The 20839-nt window shown below is 43.2% G+C and overlaps 1 protein-coding gene across 9 annotated transcripts in view; it reads left to right on the top strand.

Annotated features, from left to right (window-relative positions):
- Positions 1 to 20839, top strand: part of PJA2 (praja ring finger ubiquitin ligase 2) — a 244142-nt gene that overhangs the window by 49821 nt on the left and 173482 nt on the right. For all 9 annotated transcript variants that reach the window (XR_011257399.1, XR_011257402.1, XR_011257400.1 and 6 more), the window contains exons 6-7: positions 3561 to 3746; positions 9448 to 9559. Coding sequence is in view for 5 of the 9 variants with exons in the window: in XM_069592665.1 (XP_069448766.1) it covers positions 3561 to 3746; positions 9448 to 9559 (298 nt within the window). In the remaining 4 variants the exon portion in view is untranslated. The remainder of the gene's footprint in view (positions 1 to 3560; positions 3747 to 9447; positions 9560 to 20839) is intronic.

The following is a 20839-nucleotide window of genomic DNA, read 5'->3' as shown; positions in this document are numbered from 1 at the left end:
GGAACTTCCCTGGTGGCCTCGTGGTTAGGACTCTGTGCGTCTCATGCAGGGAGTGCAGGATCAGTCCCTGGTCGGGGAACTAAGATCCCGCATGCTGTGTGGTGCAGCCCAAAAATAACAGCAGCAGCAATGAAAGGGCCACAAGGAGGTGTCTTCCTTTAAGCACCTGTTGTGTTAGCCATGCCAGATGTCTTGGAGGATGTAGATCAGTTCCTACTCGCTGCTTGTTGAGGTGGACATTACCCAAGTATGCATTAATAAGAAAGACGAATGTCTTCATACATAGAGTATCACACAGCAGAGGGAACGGATGAGCCATAGTTAGACACAGAACCATGGGTGAGTCTTAAAGATAGAATGCTGAGTGATGGTGACCATCCCTGGGGAAACGTGTATCCTACCTGTCTCATAAAGTTTAAAAACAGGCAGTAGTCAGTGTCTCATTCAAGTATAGGAAAACAGTGAAAGCACTTTCGGAAGCAGTGTGCACATGATGGTGCCTCGTCAGGCCAAGGGGATAGAGGCAGTGTGGACAGAGCACAAGGGCGTGCTGGTCGGAGCCGATGTTCTTCCTGGCTTGGGTGGCTGGGCTCCAACTGCTCAGCACAGTGTACTGGGGAACTGAAATAGGTGGCATATATTCTGCATTTGAAAAAAAAGGGATTAAAAAATAAAGGGAATTGAAGGTGAGGAAGTGGAGACACCCAGTTCTTACAAAAGGGAAGCGATCCCAGGCGGATTCGGGGCCTAGAAAAGGGTTGTCCTCACCCCTGAAAACCGAGAAGCATGATTGTTTGCTTATGGAATGTTCAAAGAGAAAATAACTGCCTGATAATTAGAGCAAAGGTAAGTGAGATTCTTGAGAAGATGGTCCAGCACTCAGGAAGAGGGCTTCTGGGATCAGAGGACTCCTCCGTTGCGGTTCGTGGGGAGCTAACAGCTGGTCCTTGGTACTTCTGCAGTCCTGTTGCTCTTTTTTTTTTAGATCAGGATTCCTTTTGTCACACTGTCAGGCCAACTCGGTCCAGCCACAGTGCCCCTCTTCTGGCCTGATGGGTCCTGTGTTAAATGGTGAATGACTGTGGCACGCTGAGCGCACGCGCCACACAGCACTGATCCTCTGTTTCACAGCTGTGTTGTGATGAATTGTGAGCGAGAGAAACAAATGGTTAAGCAAAATATGTAGCCAAGGATTATATAGTTGAAAGAGTATTAATGACATCATCATTTAGATTCAGAATAATTTCTTATTTTAGTTTTCTTCTTTGAATTTAAAAACCTCATAAATTAATATTTCTTATACTGAATAATTTTCAACCATTTATTTGAGTTTTATGTTAGCTATCTGAATTACAGCATAATAGTCATTTTGATAGCTGTATAATAAGAAAAAATGTATTTCTTGTAGGTGTATATTGAAATAACAGACATTTTCAAGGACTGTTCTAGGCTTAATCTAAATTATTTGACTTTTAAAAGATTTCTTTTTCAAGGGTTTATTATTACATTTGCAACACAGAGAGGGAACCTATTAAGTGTCGAGCGCATGTTACAGGGAGTGAGGCTCTGAGGAGTGCGCTGGGCTCAGTTGCTCAGGCACGTCTGACTCTGCGGCCCCGTGGACAGAAGCCCACCAGGCCCCCGGGCCATGGGATTTCCCAGGCAGGAGCACTGCAGTGGGTTGCCATGCCTCCTCCAGGGTAATGAGGAGAGACAACAGCGTGTCACGCCCTTGAGAAGTGGCCAGCCTAGGAGGAGGCGAGTGAGTCCCAAGAGTTAGAGGACTCTGTGCCAGGTACGCCCAGAAAGCTGTGAAGAGAGGCCTGCTGCGCAGAGACGCTTAGCTTGATTTGTACTTAAAAACTGCTTGAGGCTTAATTTCACTGAAACTAAATTATGCACAAGAAAGCATCTACTGTCTTTATGTATTAGACATTAAAACTTTAACAAAATAAGCATATTTTGGTATGCTCATTTCTCTTGTTTTATTAGACTAAATCATAAAAGCATGTTATTGTGAAGTGTAGTTGAGGAGCAGAAATTAAACATTAATGGATTTAAGTATAGAAGGAGATAGTTTCTTTAAAATGTGTTGTTTCTTGTATGTGGGCATTGTCTGCATCTCTTTCATAAATGTTTTTGTCCCTAAAGTTAAATTTTCACATTACAATGAATAGAGTTCTAATTAGCTGTTCTTCAAGTTGAGATACATAAATTGTTGTATAACATTATTTCTCATCTTAAACCCAAACTGAAATGAAACTTTGCTGAGACTATATTATTTAACCTCCTTTTGGTATACCAAAAGGTATTTTTTTGTCAAATAAAATGAGTAAGAAGATTCTACCGGTATAATTGTCTTACTTGTAAATTTGAAAGTAGCTTTTGTTCAGTGTTTGCAGCCTTGAAGTGCCATTTTTTCTTATGTATTATAATTATTAATTTTTCTCAGTTTGGTCTTTGTGTCCAAGTTTTTCGTGTTTCCATGAGCATTTTCTTTAATGTGTATGTTGTGGACTTTAGCAATTAATTTGTCTTCGGCTTCAAAGATAAGTTAAATTTATTTAATTATAAAATTAATTTGTCTTTGGCTTTTCCATGAGCATTTTCTTTAATGTGTATGTTGTGGACTTTAGCAATTAATTCATCTTTGGCTTCAAAATTTTGCATCATGTTTAGGACGACACTGAGATTTTTGTGGAAATTTCTCTTGTGGTTCTTTTAGTACTTGTGTCTTTTAGAGGCGTTGAAGGGAGACATGCATTTCTGTAAAATAGATCTGGAATTTATTTAAGGTAAATAATGACATCAGAATGTGATGCGCCCCCTCCCCCCCCCCCCCGCCATGTGTGTGCCCAGTGGTCTCAGTGTCATTCATCAAAGGGCCTTTTCCCCTGTTGTTTTGAAATACTTTCATTTTTCTTATCTTCTTTATCTGTGTCATTGATTTGTCTATCCCTGTTTCTGTTAGCTTATTTTCTAGTGGATGAATGACTAATAGTTAACGATAAAGTGATAAGTAAAAGGAAGGTCTGTAAGGAGAATAAGCAGAATGCTGCATCAGCAGTGACTGGTGAGCTGCTTGAAATGAGTGGTCACGACAGGCTTCCCTAGAAGCAGCAACATTGCCTCTGCTCTGAGCAGCATGCATCTGGTGGAAGGCATTTCACGTGGAGGGGGTGTCAGCGAGGCGGGCTGAGCTCCACAGCTCCGGGAGGAGAGCGCGCAGCGGGAGAGCGGTGCAGGTGGGGGCGGCGAGCCCGGGGACGGGCTCCTGCTTTGCAGGGTTAGCAGGCCAGGCCGAGCAGTATGGCCTTACTGTAACTGAGGGGAGCTACTCAAGATTGGGACATAACCATTCAGATAGTGAGAGTATAGATAATATATATCAAGTAAACGGATTCACATCTAAACAAGGCAGATTTTTTAGTATCATGTTACCAAGAATTTAGAATTTAAATAAAGTATCTACCTGCACTAAAGAGAGCTCTTTAAAGAAAAAATCTATGGTATGTTTTAAAATAATAATATCTTTTCTTCCATGAAAATATTTGTAATAGGGAACAAACATCCTTGGAAGAGGGAGAAATTCCTTGGTTACAGTACAATGAAGTCAATGAGAGCAGCAGTGATGAAGGGAATGAGCCCGCTAATGAATTTGCACAGCCAGAAGCTTTCATGTTGGATGGTAACAATAACCTTGAGGATGACTCCAGCGTGAGTGAAGACTTGGATGTGGACTGGAGGTAGGTAGCACAGTGTGCGTACCATGCTCACCGTTCACTGCGTAGAATTCATTCATGACTCTAAATTATGAAGACTGGATCTCTGGCACTAAGGAATATTTCGGTTTTTCTCGTCTGTCAGTCTTCCTCTCCTTCCAAGCTCATTTCAGCTATTGCTTCCTACATGAACTCTAGTCATTGACCTCTTCCTTCTTTGACCATTAACTCTACAGATGCTTACCTTGTATCCTAGTTATTCACATACTTGTTTGAGATTTCTGACTTTTAAATTTGGTGTTAAAAATTTTTTTATGACAAATTATATTGTGTGTGCTGATCCCCTTAATATAGCACTTAATATAATCCTGTAAAAAAAAAAGTCCATGATGAATACTACTTGAAGAATTTCAAAACCTGTGATTGAATCAGAAGAATCAAGACTATAATTTTCCTTCTGTATTTGCAAAATACAGTTGTATCTTCCCAGAGATGTTGAATGGACTAAATTTACTTCATGCTGCAGAGAATAGTGAGCTTCAAGTAAAAGTAACATATACATTAAATGGATTATAGAATTGTTACTGCTTGTGATAGAATGATCAGAATTTATCTATTTCGGTTTATAAACTTAGACTTTTTTTTCAAGTCTGCACAGCCCTCTGGAATAATTACTGAGATGTAGAGAGAATGTTTGTTCCAGGTACTCTGTTTTTGTTACTTTTTCTGGAAAAAATTATGGCTTGATAGTACCCTTATTTTCTTCTCTGCACAGATACATTTTTAAGAATTTGTCTTATTTTTCCAGTTAAAATTCCATTACAGAAAATTTAGAAAAATAAAGGTAAGAAAAACTCATTCAGACCCCTGGTGATATATTTTTAAGGCCTCCTTTGTGTCTTCAGTTTCTCTTTCTGAATATTTTTTCTTTGTACTTCTCTAAATTTTTCCAGACACGAAACACAGTGTCTCCATGATTCTCCTTGCTGACCCTTTTCTCCCTCCCTAGGGGAAGAGTCAGAGCAGATCTTAGTGACCCTGTTACAGAAGCAGAAGTGGGATTTCTCCACAGCCACACAGCTAGTTTGTAATTTATCCTACAGGCTCTCTTCTGAGACCTGTTTTCTGTCTTCCCAAGCATAGTGGAATCAGTGGCCTCACCTGGTCCTCGTCTGGGTGACCTTGAACACCCTCTTTGTCTCTCCCCTCCTTCAGGCCTGCCCACTCCCCTCTTACTGAGCTTGTTCATTCTGACTTTTCTCCTGATGACATTATGCACTGTCGTTTCTGACAGTGCTCAGCAGGATTGTGTGCTCAGCATCATCTGTGCATGTTGGGAGACACTTATGGTTTCATATGAGAAATACTGCATAAACACTCCACCCTACAGAAGCACGAAAATTTACTTGATTATTTCCTTATTGAAATAGTGCAGTAAATTTTTCACCCATAAAACCTGATCTGTACATCAGATTGTTTCTCTAGGACAGATTAATAAGAGATGGTATTACTAATGTGGTATTTTTTAAGATCTTGATGTATATATTTCTAAATAACCTTCGAAAAAGGCTTCCCATAAAAATTTGAAGAAATGATTGAGGTCTTTATTGAATGAATTTTAACTTAAATTTGAAAGCTTCCGATTCATTGATGATTGTTCTGGATATGGCTGTTGCATTAAGCTTGTAAAGACATTACTGATTGCTCCCCAAGTTGTGAAGCTTCAAAGTAGTTTGTTTTTTTCTAATATGGAAACCAATTTTTAGCCTTGATTTTTAAGACAAATTTATGAAATTACTGTTCTGAATTTTATCTAAATATGGCAACACCTCATTATTTGCTTTGGTGGTATTCTGTTCGATTTATGTGGTAGTAGCTAAATGTTGATAAGGTAAAAATATGGTTTGATTTTCACATTAAAATAGCATGTCATTTTGGCATCTTAAAGGAATGCCCATGGTGAACAGCAGCAATTCTTATGTGACTCCAAAATTTAACGCTTTTTTTTTCTTTTCAGTTTTGCCTCTGCATAGAAAAAAAAAAATTAAAGTCTTTGGTTTTTTATTTTAGCTTAAAGGAAAATGGAAAAAATCCTCTATCAAAAAGTTGGCTTGCTTTTTTGTTTTCATTAAGTCACAGAAATGCTATAGGATAACCAGAGACTATTTCATGGATTTGTGTGGTAGGAGTTGATGTGCAAAAAACATAGATTTTAGATATAGACACATCCCAAATGTACCATTTATTTATTCTTTGATAACAACTTAAGTTTCCTCTTGGTTAGAAATTGAGTTACCATTATTATTTTTTAATAATTATCAACCTAATAAGAAATTGGGATGATAATACTTAACCTAATTAGATTGTGAGAAATTATTTCTTTATGGCTATAATCATGGTTTAAGAGTAGAATTTTTGAAACTCTTGAAATTATTTCAGACTTACAGAAAAATGGCAGACAGCAGTACAGAAAATTCCCATATCCCTTTCACTGAGATTCTGTAAATATCGACATTCACCATGTTCATGTTGCCATTCTTTCCTTTGTTTATATTTTTTTCTGACGCATTTAGTAATGGTTGCCTCTTTCCTTAGAAATCACCTAGAATGAATTTCATTAAAATGGGAAGATTTTCATATACAGTAAAATTATAAAAATCAGAAAATCAATACTGATACAAGTACTCTTCTAATCTACAGACCTATTCAGATATCTGTAATTGTCCCACTAATGCCATTAGAGATTTTTTTTCTGATGCAGTCCAAGATATATTAGTTAACATGTTTTCTTTAGTTTCTTTTAATCTGAAACATTTCCTTGGTCTTAGTTTTTTATGAATTTGGTATTTTTAAAAGTACAAGCTGCTTATTTTGTAGAATGACTTGTCAGGAGCCACATTAGGCGTTACTGACAAAATGGAGGCATGGCCCCCAACCCGCTCTTGTGATTCTGACTTGTTTCTTCCTTTCTTCGGTTGAGTTGGCTGGAAAGAATGTTAAGGTGCTTATTGTTCTTGAGAGAAGCATGAGAAAGCACAAAGCCTTCTGCAGTTGTGCCCAGAAAATAATCTATAAAGTAACCATTGACGTTTGTTCAAGGATCTTTACAAAGAATGTCCCAGGGTGAGCATGTAGGCCGCAGCTTGAGGCCACGGGAAGGATTGTTATCTGAGACCTGTTTGTGAGGGAAATGTTTATGGCAAAGAAGTTTGTTGAGCTTAGGGTTTAGGAATAATTAGGAATAGCTAGAAGCCTTTTTAGGAGATAGTGAGCTTAGGATCCTAGGGGCAAGCAGGATTTAGAAAGATAAGAAATGAACCGAGTAGTGTGGTATGTGGCCCAGACATAGCATGCAGTGTAATCACAAGGAAACAGGATTCTGGGAGAACCGCTGAAGCAGGAGCTCTGCTTGAAGGGCAACAAGGAGACGACAGTCTGGGTGAAGGGGAACTGAAAATGTCAAACCTCGGACCTGATGCTTTTGTCAAAGGATAGAAGACCTGAGGCTTGACATAAACGTGTAGTCCCGCGCCCCGAGTCGGAGGCTGCATCGTTCCCCGCCGACACCGCTCATCCCGTCAGGCTGGCCCCCTGGCTGCTGGAGCTGGACTCCACAGTGTCTCTTAGGTTAATCTTGCCTGATGGCATGTTAGGTGTGAGTTACACGGCGTTAGCAGGCAGACCATGGGAGCAGGCTCTGCCCTTTGATGGCATGTTAGGTGTGAGTTACACGGCGTTAGCAGGCAGACCGTAGGAGCAGGGTTCTGTTCTCAGTGCGTGTCAGGAGGCACATGGTGTCGAGCCGTCCCATGAGGACATTGATTCTGATCACTCTGTGAAGGTACTGCCTCTCAGAGCTCATCCCTGCACAGTTCCCATTTTTACCATCGAGTGGGAAGATAACCTGTTTCCTCTCAAGCTGCTTGTGTCAGTGTCTGTGGTGCTTCTCGTCTGAGACGGTTATTACCAGGGTTTTTACCAAAGGAACAATACTGGAATGTTTAATGTTCACTGATCGTTCTTCAGTTACCAGGGTACAACCAAATTATGCTCTGAGTGTCTAGGTTTCTTTAGCTTAGACAAGAAAAGAATTTTATGGGATAATTGATTCTCATCACTTGAAAGAGTGAGGGGACATAGTTTGTGTTGCTTCAGCAGGCAGAGCTCGAGCACCGAACTCGTGCATTTCAGACTTGGAATGCGGGCCCTCCTCTGCCGCGCACGCCTGCGTAGAGAGCAGTGTGTGTCCTGCATGCAGGAAGCGGCTCTGCTGCTTCCCGAATGCCTGATCTGGTGCCATCTCTGCACAGCACCTGTGTGCACTTACTCATCCAATTTGTTTTATAGATAAACAGTAACAACCCAATAAAAATTTCCTATTGTTTAACAATAATTCAGTTAAATGTGGCATTAAATTCCTGTCTGTCTGACTCCAAGATTCTTCCTCTCTGACCTGTATCTCACTGATAGATGAAGGAGTTAACAGTGCAAAGAGGTTGGATTCAGTGATCTAAGGTTTAATTCTAATTCTAAAACCTGTGATTGTGTGAAAATGCCCGTTCCTTTCGTACCGTACGATGTCTGCGGATTTTTAGATACTACTAAGCTGTAGTATAGTCTTCATAGAAATACTTTGGATCTCTGGGCCATAGCTTTGTAATTTTAATGGAGGCACAGAGGCACATCATAACTGTTTTGAGCTAGCATAAGTAACTGGGTGTTATTGACTGTGATACTCAGTTTCTGATAGGAATGTGGAGGTCAACAGAAGCTTGTCTTTAACTAGACAAAGTAAGCCCAGTTTTGGAGATGTTGAATTCGAGGTGGTAGGAGTTCATTGAGGTAAAGTGCCCCACAGAAAATTAAAAATATAGGTCAAGAACTCAAGAGAGAGTTTGTATTAGGTAAAGGCTTAGGAATTACCTGCAGAAAGGATAATTGAGGAGATGGAATTCCAGCAGAACAAGATTTAGAAAGATGACAGAGGATATCTTATATTTTCTGAATCTTGAAGTATTTAGTATTTCCAAGTCTAGAGGAAAGGGAGGAATCTGTGTATATATAAAGGTGGAGGGGAGAAGATGAGAGCCAGATTAAGACATAATATTTTCTTCCAAGTGGCTTACAACCTTCAGAGTAATAGAAGTGAGCAGTTAGGAGCTCAGATCTTTTTCAAACTGAATGGTAAGGGAGAAACCCTAGTCCTTAGAAAAATAGAAGAGAAATTAATGAGAAAAACTTGAGAAAATAAAGTATTCTTAAACCAGAGTGATTAAGCAGTACAAGGTAAGAGAAGAAAAAGAGGCTTTGACCAGTGATACAATTAAAACAGATGGAGCAGTTCTTACCATGTTCTCACCAAAATTCAAATTGGAAACCGAAATAAAGGGGAAAGACACAGGAAAGAATTAGTAGATAAAAAGTGTTACCTTCATCCCAGCCATACACGGTTCCCAGAACTAGAACTAGAAACAGCAGAGGATTTTCTTACGAACTTTGTGCAGTGAGTGTGGCAGCCTGCTAGGGATGGGAGCAGCATCTTAGCTCCTTACACCTAGCATTTAATTTCCTGTTGGGCTCTCCTCGCCCCTCACCCCGTAAGATTATACTAAAATATTTTAAGGTTTTCTGCTTGTGTGTTTATTGGCTTGTCAGTATGCTAGTGTATAATTATGTCTTCACCATTAAGGTTTCCCAAATCACGGTTGTACTTTTTTTTCCCCAGCTTGTTTGATGGCTTCGCAGATGGACTCGGAGTTGCTGAAGCTATTTCTTATGTGGATCCTCAGTTCCTCACTTACATGGCGCTGGAAGAGCGCTTAGCCCAGGCTATGGAGGTATTTTAGTGCTCTGGTACCCATATATGGCTGGTGGGATGCACAGTGATAAAAATGAAAGATTTTTCTAAACTGCTTTCAAGAAAAGGTGAATAATTTTCTTGCCAGTATAATAGCAGTTACTGAGTAGTGGTTCAGGGTATATATAAATTATACTTGACATCCTGCCCATTTGCCTGAAATTACAGTATTTTCCAGTATCTACTGCAGAGTATAGTATTTGTTTTTTTACATTTAGGAAATACACTTCCTCTGTTGAATTATACAGGTCTGTGAATCTGAATATTTTTTATACACATACACACAAGTATCTTTGTTAAATGAAATTAAAGATATCTAAAGGTATATTTCAGATTACTTCCCTCTTTTGGTTCGTGTGGCTTCTGAATCTGTGTAGCTGCTTAATGCAGTTGGAAAATTTACTCCCCCTCATCCCCACACACGTACACAGGTCCATAAACATGCACACTGGGTGCCTATTTGTCTTGCCTTCTTTGCTTCGTTTGACCAAAACACAAATAGCTGCTTCAAAATTGTATTTGCCTGTGGTCAAAAGCCCAGGCGTTTTCACGTTTGGGAACCTGCATTGCACCAGTGGGTGGTGGTGTTAAGAAGTCTTTTAATCACTGTCTCCGTGGTGATTTCCAGTGGAGGAGTGGTACTAAGATGAATGAGCCAACAGTAAAGGAAGGGAAAGGAATGAGAGGGCTCTCAGGGACACTGCAATGGTGTCGTACCTTGAAGCCCCGTGAGGTTAGGTCTGTAAAGTGGGAACAGAGACAGGCCTCACCTGCACATGCGTGTGCACACGTAGGCCACCTCCGCTGTGGCGCCACTGAGGCGCGTGTCACCTCCACGGAGGTCATCGCTCTCAGTTACTCTTCGTAGCGCGTGTTTTTCTCAAAGGGACTATAGGAGAAATACTGTATTGTGGTGACTGTTTTGAAATGTATAGAAATACCCAATCATATGTTGGTAGTGTACTAATGAACTAATACACTGTTGTAGGTCGATTATACATTGAAAACAAACAAACCCAGGAAAAGAGATGAGGTTTGTGGTTACTAGAGGCAAGGGGTTGTGGGGAGGCAGGGATTGGATGCAGGCGGTCAGAAGCATAGACTCCCAGTTCCGCGATGAATGCGGAGAAGACGATGGCACCCCACTCCAGTACTCTTGCCTGGAAAATCCCACGGATGGAGGAGCCTGGTGAGCTGCCGTCTGTGGGGCCGCACAGAGTCGGGCGCGACTGGCGCGCCTTAGCAGCAGCAGCAGCGCACAGTAGATGCCTGCTGGAGATGGATGTGTGACGTGGTGGGTGTAGGTGACGCTGCGAATAGTGACCGCGTGTGTGAAAACTGTTGAGAGGGTAAATCTTAAGGCTTCTCATCACAAGGAAATGATTTTTTTCTGTTTAATTTTTCATTTGTTGAGATGATGGGTGTTGACTAGACTTGCTGGGATAATGGTTTCATAGTGTTATCTATGTCAAATCATCATGCTATATATATCAAATTTACATGGTACTGTATATCAATTATATTGCAGTAAAGCTGGGAGGGGGGGAAATATTATATACTATAAGAAAAGTTAGAACGTCATGAGACAGAATTATACATTCTTAGGACTTTTCCCAGGTTATATAACTTGCCTTGCCAAATTCTGACACGAAAACAGTGGCGCAGCATGATAACCTGCATCAGAAATAGAATATGTAAAGGTTAAAGATTACGAACTTCCTTGAGTCAAACAAATTTTAAGTGACCACACAAATACATCAGTATTAGAGTCTGGTTTTGCAGTGCTTAGATAGTTTTTTCCCATTATGCTAGTGGTTTATGATCTCCTACAATGTGGTGATATCTTTGGAAAGACATTTTGAAAATTAAAAACTTTATTATTTGCCATTAATGAGAAATGTGACGTTTGGCATCTTAAAGGAGCTAGAGAGGCTTGTCCTGAGGGTCATGCTGGGTAAAGGCAGTAGCTGCGTGGCAAAGACCCGAGCAGGAAAGAGCCTCGCACGCCCAGGGAGCTTAGACTCTCTCACTGCCGCCCTCTGCTCCCAGGGAGGCCCCGTGGCCGCGCACTCTCAGCCGTTCTTACCGGCCAGGTTAGCAGCGTTAAGTGTCTCCCTTCCCCACAGCATACCCGCTTCTGGAGATTGAGTGCTCAGCTTCATTTTATTTGGACTTGACTGAGGCGTGTTTCACTCCTAGAGAACCAGCACAGTTCCGTCTTCCTGCCGGTCTTGGGAAATCTTCGTTTTCCTTGGTCTAGCATGCACTTACTTAATCATTTTGGAAAATGAACTGAAATAATTTATAATTGAGGATTTTTCCTTTTAGTTTTAACACTAACATTTTGTAAATAAGTGAAAAACAGGTATGAATAATAAGCAAACTGAGCGCTTTGCTTTTGTTTTTTTTTTCTTAGCAACCATCTCTTTTTGGCAGTGGTGGTTTTCATTTCTGTTATCCTTCCAATACTAGACTGACCTTTCTTTTTGCGTAGTGGCTGTTGGTTAATACACTGGCAATAAACATTTGCCTCATATCTTTCTCAGATTTGAGTGAGAAATAGGGCAAAATACTTAAGGTTTTTAACTGTTTGACACAGTGTTATTAAAACTTTTTACTTAGTCTCCCCCAAATTTAAGTATTCCTTTGTACATCTTGACATTGACATCTAAAGACTTCTAGCATAAAACCTAAGTAATATTATTTAACCTGTTATACCAGTTTGCAGTAAAAATATCTTCAGCAATTTAAATGTAAAAAAAAAAACCTGGTGTAGATTGAGTTAAAGTTGTTTGTGGTATCTATTGATAAAGAACAAACTTACAAATTTTGTATATAATTACTTAAACATAAAGTAAACTTTCATTAGAAATGCATCTGTTAATGACAGAGGCTTTTTTTTTCCTTGCTGATTGAGTGAATTTATTTGTAGAGTGAGACATAAGTCAGCATGAACTTTATTTCTGCTTTTCATCTTTATGAATGAAGGTTGGGAAACCTTATTCAGATAAATCAATTGGTAGGGATGGAAGGAGTTTATCATAACATTATCACTGAATTCTTCTGAGGTATTTGCCAAAATCCCCAAAACTTGTTGAGAGCCTCCTTCAGTTTTTTTTGAAAGTGGAAGATGGGAAGTCCTCCACAAAGGTTTGTTATTCAGTCATTACAGCTCAGTTTGACCCCAGTATTTGAGATTGCCCCTCTGAATGGGAAACAAGTATGCTTTTATTTATAGTGGAAAAAGAGGAGCGTATGAAAAGGAATGTGGAGTAGGAGAGCCAGCATGACACTGTGAGAGGAGGTGCATTGTTGGGCAGATTCCTTTGAAGAGAGATTACATAAGAAAGTTAATGGAAAAAGCCCTGAGGAAAATCCTCACATATTTACAGAGCACTGCATATACACTGGGGTGCAGGCCTTAGAAAGACAGTAAGTGGGATGAACACATAGGCTTTTGAGTCAGAGTGATTCTTTTAGGCAGTGTGACCTTGGATAGTTGACTTAACCTCTTTAAGTTGTAGGTCCTCATCTACAAAATGGGAAAAACAAAGTTTTCCACTTAGCAAGATATCTGGTATCGTCATAAGCTCTCAGTAAATGGCTCTATTCAAAGATGCCTTCGGATTATCAGCTAGCCAAGTGGTAATCATCTAACATCATGAATTAGTGGTAATCACTAATCTGGAACTAGTGGTCGTTCAAAGTCCGTAATAAATCATTTGGTGTAAGTCTTCATTCTTTAAAAGCTAAATTATTTTATTCTTTAGAAACTAGATTCTGTGCTGACAAAGGATTGTGCTGCTTTAAGGCTGTTCAGGCCATCTAGTTGTCTTTCTGACACTTGGGTTAACATCTGAATATATATTGTACTAAGGTGTAGACAGGTTTTTATGGATTTTCGTAGCAGTGGCTGTAAAGTGGTCTTTCTTGCACTTGTTGCTTATAAGTGACCCCAGACCATCTTAAATATATGTAAGTGCCTAGACAATAAATTAATTTTACCTATATTGAAACCTACAGATGAGTTCTTGCAGAGTTTACCTTGAGAAGTACATGGGGGATCGAAGGGCATTCATGATTGCAGCTGTAGTTGCTCATGAGAAAGAAAGGAGGAGTAACAGGTTCTTACTTTCCGTTTCCCTGTCTCTTTATGGGAAAGTTTTAATATAAAGAGAGCTCATAAACAAACAGAAGGGATTCTATTATAGGGAGATCCATTTGGGGAGGGTATTCCAGGCTATGCTTTAATACACGTTTGTGTCCCTGGGCTCATTATTCCTTTTTGATGACTGCTATATGTAGTGCTGATAAATACCTGAAATTTCAACATATGTAAAAATCACTGTAACAAGGGATTAGAATGAAAAGGGTGTGTTCGGTAACAAAGATCGTGCTAGAGAATATAGAGCAAGCACACGCAAGGAGCAGCCGCCACCAGGCCCACCTGAGGAAGGGCCCGCACTGTGCTCCGTGGCTGGGGTCCACACCTTGGTGGAGATGGCACAGCCATGGCTCAGTGAATGGCAGAGAGGGCACTGCAGTCCTCAGCTGGCAGAACTTGGGGCAGACCAGCCCTGGAGGGTGATGTCTGCCTGGAACGCTGTGTCCGCAGCTGGGCTGGGGAAGCCTACTGGCCACGTGCCCTGCAAGAGCTGGGTGCTAGAGAAGCTGTGTGCACTGCAGGAGTCGGCTGTTTGTGCCACAGAAGCTGGTTGGGCTTCTCACGAGGATCGGGAGCAAAGTCCTTTCCCTGCTGCTCCGTCTCTTGAGCAGTCTCTGTGAACAAAGCTTGACATCATGATAGCTGTCAGGAGGGAAAATATGTAATGGCCCAAATCCATTTTCACAGAGCTTATTAAAGTAGTGAATTTTTAGATCTGAGAAATGAGAATTGGTCATTGGAACAGTTCATATATCTTTGACTGCTTAGAGTCTGTATACCCCTTTCAACAAACATTTGAGCTCCCATCCAGTACACAACAGTTAGGTTTCTGTCTAACAAGATACAACAGAAGTTTTCACTCTTTGCCCCGATGAGCAGATGCAGAGCCCCAAGAGTCACTGCATTCAATGCTGGCAATGTTAATGACTCCACAAGTTAAGTCAGTCGTACTGAATGTTCATTTCCATAAAGATTAAACTGTAAAGTTGACTTCTGTATAAAATAAAAATGGGAAGGATGGAAAAAATGGTTAGATGCAGATAAACGTAAACATACACCAAGCAGATGGAGCGTCTGCAGAGCCGCTGGCCCCTGTTTCCGTGCTTGGCCACGGGCTGTAATTGGCAGCTGCAGTGTCCTTTCCCCTTGTGCTCCCTGTCTTCAGCGAGGGTCTGCCTGGTTAGGGTTCTTTCCTTGGTGGTGGGACCCAAGCCTGCGGCTCTCTGGAGCCTGGTGTCCTCAGTCGCCTTGCCTTCCCTGGCTGCTCCAGTCTTCTGGTGACTTCACTGTTGGAGATAGAAGTGCTAAGAGATGTGGGCCCTGCACGCGGTTACCCCTCTACAGGGTGTTCAAGGAGAGGACAGTGGTTTGTGGATGGTCAGCCGCTCCTGCTGGTAAAGGAGACTCCAGTGGCAAGGGGATTCAAAACAGTTACATCTGAATTCAACCACAAATCCTCATTCTGAGCTTTAGAATCCTGTTTTTAACCAGTTAGTGGTATAATATCTGAGCAACTTGACTAGACTTAGAATTAATTTAAAATGTATGTTTGATTTTTAGAAATAAGAGATTTTTTCCCAGGGCTATCATGGGCACACTCTGGTTCTCATCCTGTGCTTCCCTTTGGAAGTTAGTGGGCCCAGGTTTGTCCTTTTCCCCTTGTTGGCCTGCAGGGACACTCGGAAGGGCCCCTCACACATCAGTTTTTGCAGTCGCCGTCACTGCCGTAAGGTCGGGTGGGGAGGGCAGCTGGGCTCCCCAGGTGCGCTTCAGTCGGCACGTGGCTGCATTTCGCCACAGACAGTTCAGTTCTGATGCTGCAGCCTGTGCCTCGAGGGCCTCCCACTCCAGACGGTAAGGCGCTCAGCACTGAGCTCATGCCGAAAGATCCCGCCACACAGTCCGTTCTTCCTTCACGGGATCGCGCCTGACACCAGTTCTGTGTGTGTCTGGGCTCAGCCACAAGAAGGGAAACAGTAGTTGGAGCAGGATAAGAAATCCTAACTACAGTTAGGCTGCGTGTGTGTGTACCCGACTGTTTCCAACTCTGTGGCCCCATGGACTGCAGCCCGCCAGGCTCCTCCATCCATGTGATTTCCCGGGCAAGAATCCTGGAGTGGGTTGCCCCGCCCTTCTCCAGGGGATCTTCCTGACCCAGGGATCGAACCCGCTTCTCCTGTGTCTCTTCACTGTGCCTCATGGGAGGCCCGAGTAAAGTGAGTTCAGAAGAATGTAGGAATAGCAGATTTAAGGGATAGCCTTAGGGCTGAGATGAAGCACTCTACCTCTCTGCCCACAGGGTTAAGATGCAGACGGTGCTGAAGAGGACGCAGCCGTGGTTCTTAGACAAGTGTTTGTACTGCTAGGCTGGCAGAACTTGCTGGAAATATGCCTTCTGGTTTTTGGCAGAAATCTGGCTTTGGAGTGCTGGAGAGGCTGTCCCCAGGGAAGTGGCTAACTGGAAGCACTCCTACGATGAAGCCACCCAAGATGGGTGCCGGGGAGGCTGCTCCGCCTCACCCTGCCGCCGTGAGGCGCGGGGGAGAGCGCGTGTGCTGCTCGAGCCAGATGCTAGGGAAGCCGCTCACTGGAGGCCCTGTGGGTAGAGACAGGAAGGCTTCCTCCCCGCGGCGGGCACGGCCGCTGGAACCAAGCAGCAGGCCTTCCCTCCGGTCTCTCCAGCGCCCTCTACTGCCTGAGCCTGAGGCAGAGGAAGGACACCTAACAGGCCCAGACCCGTTCCACAGCCTGGAAGGAAGGCGCATTTGGCGCTGAGAGGCAGGGGCCCTGCCACTGGCGCACTGGGCTGCTGTCTGCAGGTCTGTCTGCAAGTCCAGCGTCAGACTGGGGTTCAGGGTTAATGACCGTGTTTATTAACTTCTATAGAAAACCTGTCTTTGCCATTTCCTTTTCCAGTCCTGACTTTGCTTTGGCCCTATGCTCTGTTGTAAGTCTTCTCAAATTCTTTTTGGAAAGATGGTTGTTGAAATATCTAGGCTAGATTATGAGGAGTATACAAAAGACTGTGTTTACCATCCAAGGCAACACAGTGTTAACCATCAGGCAGAATCCTATTCCTACCTAGAAAGCCTAGTTTATTTTGTATTGTGGTAACAGGCATGTAATGTGAAATTTACCATTCTAACCATTTTTAAGTAAATAGTTAAGGGGCATTAAGTACATAAACAGGAACCACATCCCTCCTCTTCTCATTCTGTGGCAGCCTTCATTCTCCTGTCTGTCCTATGGATTTTACTGCTTTAGGTACCTCGTATCAGTGCAGTGCAGTCGCTCAGTCGTGTCTGACTCTCTGCGACCCCATGAATCGCAGCATGCCAGGCCTCCCTGTCCATCACCATCTCCCGGAGTTCACTCAGACTCACGTCCATCGAGTCAGTGATGCCATCCAGCCATCTCATCCTCGGTCGTCCCCTTCTCCTCCTGCCCCCAATCCCTCCCAACATCAGAGTCTTTTCCAATGAGTCAACTCTTCCCATGAGGTGGCCAAAGTACTGGAGCTTCAGCTTTAGCATCATTCCTTCCAAAGAATACCCAGGGCTGATCTCCTTCAGAATGGACTGGTTGGATCTCCTTGCAGCCCAAGGGACTCTCAAGAGTCTTCTCCAACACCACAGTTCAAAAGCATCAATTCTTCGGCACTCAGCCTTCTTCACAGTCCAACTCTCACATCCATACATGACCACTGGAAAAACCATAGCCTTGACTAGACGGACCTTAGTCGGCAAAGTAATGTCTCTGCTTTTGAATATGCTATCTAGGTTGGTCATAACTTTTCTTCCAAGGAGTAAGCATCTTTTAATTTCATGGCTGTAATCACCATCTGCAGTGATTTTGGAGCCCCCCGTAATAAAGTCAGTGTTTCCACTGTTTCCCCATCTATTTCCCATGAAGTGATGGGACCAGATGCCATGATCTTCGTTTTCTGAATGTTGAGCTTTAAGCCAACTTTTTCACTCTCCACTTTCACTTTCATCAAGAGGCTTTTTAGTTCCTCTTCACTTTCTGCCATAAGGGTGGTATCATCTGCATAGCTGAGGTTATTGATATTTCTCCTGGCAATCTTGATTCCAGCTTGTGTTTCTTCCAGTCCAGCGTTTCTCATGATGTACCCTGCATATAAGTTAAATAAGCAGGGTGACAATATACAGCCTTGACATACTCCTTTTCCTATTTGAAACCCGTCTTTTGTTCCATGTCCAGTTCTAACTGTTGCTTCCTGACCTGCATACAGATTTCTCAAGAGGCAGGTCAGGTGGTCTAGTATTTCCATCTCTTGAAGAATTTTCCACAGTTTATTGTGATCCACACAGTCAAAGGCTTTGGCATAGTCAATAAAGCAGATGTTTTTCTGGAACTCTCTTGCTTTTTCCATGATCCAGCAGATGTTGGCAATTTGATCTCTGGTTCCTCTGCCTTTTCTAAAACCAGCTTGAACATCAGGAAGTTCACGGTTCACGTATTGCTGAAGTCTGGCTTGGAGAATTTTGAACATTACTTTACTAGCATGTGAGATGGGTGCAACTGTGTGGTAGTTTGAGCATTCTTTTGCATTGCCTTTCTTTGGGATTGGAATGAAAACTGACATTTTCCAGTCCTGTGGCTGGGAAAGCCATGCCCTCCTCCAGGGACCATCCTGACCCAGGGACTTGACCCCTAGCACCACCTGGGAAGCCCTACGGTCCGCCTTAAACCTACACAGCCTCGTATCAGGGATACAGTGTTTATCCGTCTGTGATTGACTTATTTCACCTTGCACAGTGTCTTCAGTGTTCACCCTTGTTTTAGCGTGTGTCAGAACTCCCTTATTTTTCAAGGCTGAATTGTACTCCACTGTTTGTATGTACCACATTGTTCCAGCTTTATTGGGATATAAGTGACATGTAACATTGTGTAGGTTTAAGGCAGACCGCAAGGCTTCCTAGGCGGTGCTGGTGGTAAAGTCCCTGGGTCAGGATGGTCCCTGGAGGAGGGCCTGGCAACCCACTGCAGTGTCCTCGCCTGGAGAATCCCATGGCCAGAGGAGCCTGGCGGGCTGCAGTCCACGGGGCTGCACAGAGTCTGACACGACTGAAGCGAGTTGGCACACGAGCGTACCAGGCGCACAGTATGTTGGTTTGATACACTTGTGATTATCACAGGAGAGTTGCTACCCTCCGTCAGCTCACGTAACTACCGTTTCTGTCTTGTGAGAGCATCTGAGACTCGCTCCCTCTCCTGACTTCAGGCACACAGTGCAGCATTGTCACCTGCAGTCAGCTTGCCGCCCTGGATGCCCAGCCCTGGCTTGCCTTGTACCTGGAAGCCTGCTGTTTCCACCCTTGTGCACCAGTCTCTGCTCCGTGTCAGGCTGACTCTTGGTGAGTGGTGTAGGGCGGCTGTTGCTCAGCCACTGAGTCGTGTCTGACTCTTTACAGCCCCTGGGCCGCAGCACACCCGGCTTCCCTGTCTTACCTTCGCCCACAGCTTGTTCAAATTCAGTCAATTGAGCCGGTGGTGCCCTCCAACCGTCTCCTCCTCTGGCGTCCCCTTCTCCTCCCACCTTCAGTCTTGCCCAGCATCAGGGTGTTTTCCAGTGAGTCGACTCTTCACATCAGCTGGCCAGAGTACTGGGGCTTCAGCTTCAGCATCAGTCCTTCAGTGAATATTCAGGGTTGGTTTCCCTTAGGATTGACTGGTTGGATCGCCTTGCAGTCTGCAGTACTCTCAAGAGTCTTCTCAAGCACTGCAGTCCAGAGGCGTCCGTTACTCTTAGGGACTCAGCTTTACGCACGTGGCGCTCCATCTGCATGTGATGCCTCGGTCCTCCCAGTACCGCTTACTGAGGAGATTGTCCTTTCCCCATTGAGCAGTCCTGGCTCCTTCATCAGGTCCTGTATTTTCCAGGGTTTATTTCTGGGTTCTTGATTATGTTCCACTGTTGTGTGTGTCTGTATTTTTCCAGTTCCAGACTGTTTTAATCACTATGCTTTATAGTACCAGGAAATGTGATGCCTTCAGCTTTGTTCTTTGCTTTGGCTATTCACGATCAGGGTCTTTTGTGGTTCTTTACAAGTTTTAATGTAAAGTTAGGTTGCCTGAAAAATTCCTTTTTTTTTAAATGTAGACTTTTTTTGTTGTAAACTTTCCTCTTAGATCTGTTTTTGCTTCATCCTGTAAGTTTTGGCATACTGAACATGTGAACAACCCATTGGTTGTTCAGAAGTGTTTTGTTTAATTCCATGTAGTTATGAATTTTTCAGTTTCTTCCTGTTGTTGGTTTTTTGTTTCTTGCCATTTTGGTCAGAAACGATTGTCGGTGTGACTTCAGGGTTATCAAATTGTCAAGACTTGTTTTGAGCTAGGCTCTAACCTGGAGACTGCCCCATGTGCACCCAGGAAGAGTGTGCCCTGCTGCTTGCTCTGTGGAGTGTTCTGCGTCTGCCTGTTGGGTCTGTGTCACCTACAGCAGAGCCCAAGTCCAGGGTTCCCTGTTTGTTTCCTGTCTGGGTAGTGTGTCTGCTGCTCAAAGTGAGTTACTGAACTCCCCTGATACTACCTTATTGCTGTCTAGTCTCACTTGAGGTCTGGTTTTACTTGCTCACTGTGCTTAGGCCTGATCTCGCTTCAGGTCTGTCTGTCTTGCTCACTCTGCTGAGGCCTGATCTCGCTTCAGGTCTGGTTTACTTGCTCACTGTGCTGAGGCTCTCCTCCTCATTGTTGCCTAGTCTCACTTGAGGTCTGGTTTACTTGCTCACTGTGCTTAGGCCTGATCTCGCTTCAGGTCTGTCTGTCTTGCTCACTATGCTGAGGCCTGATCTCACTTCAGGTCTGGTTTACTTGCTCACTGTGCTGAGGCCTGATCTCGTTTCAGGTCTGGTTTACTTGCTCGCTGTGCTGAGGCCTGATCTCGCTTCAGGTCTGGTTTACTTGCTCGCTGTGCTGAGGCTCTCCTCCTCATTGCTGCCTAGTCTCACTTGAGGTCTGTCGTACTTGCTCACTATGCTGAGGCCTGATCTCACTTGAGGTCTGGTCTCACTTGAGGTCTGTCTCACTTGCTCCCTGTGCTGAGGCCTCTGCTATTCGGTCCCTATCTTT

This window comes from Ovis canadensis, chromosome 5, assembly GCF_042477335.2.
Source record: "Ovis canadensis isolate MfBH-ARS-UI-01 breed Bighorn chromosome 5, ARS-UI_OviCan_v2, whole genome shotgun sequence".
Taxonomy (NCBI): domain Eukaryota; kingdom Metazoa; phylum Chordata; class Mammalia; order Artiodactyla; family Bovidae; genus Ovis; species Ovis canadensis.
Note: the sequence above shows the minus strand (reverse complement) of the source record. Positions and strands in the feature narration are given on the sequence as shown.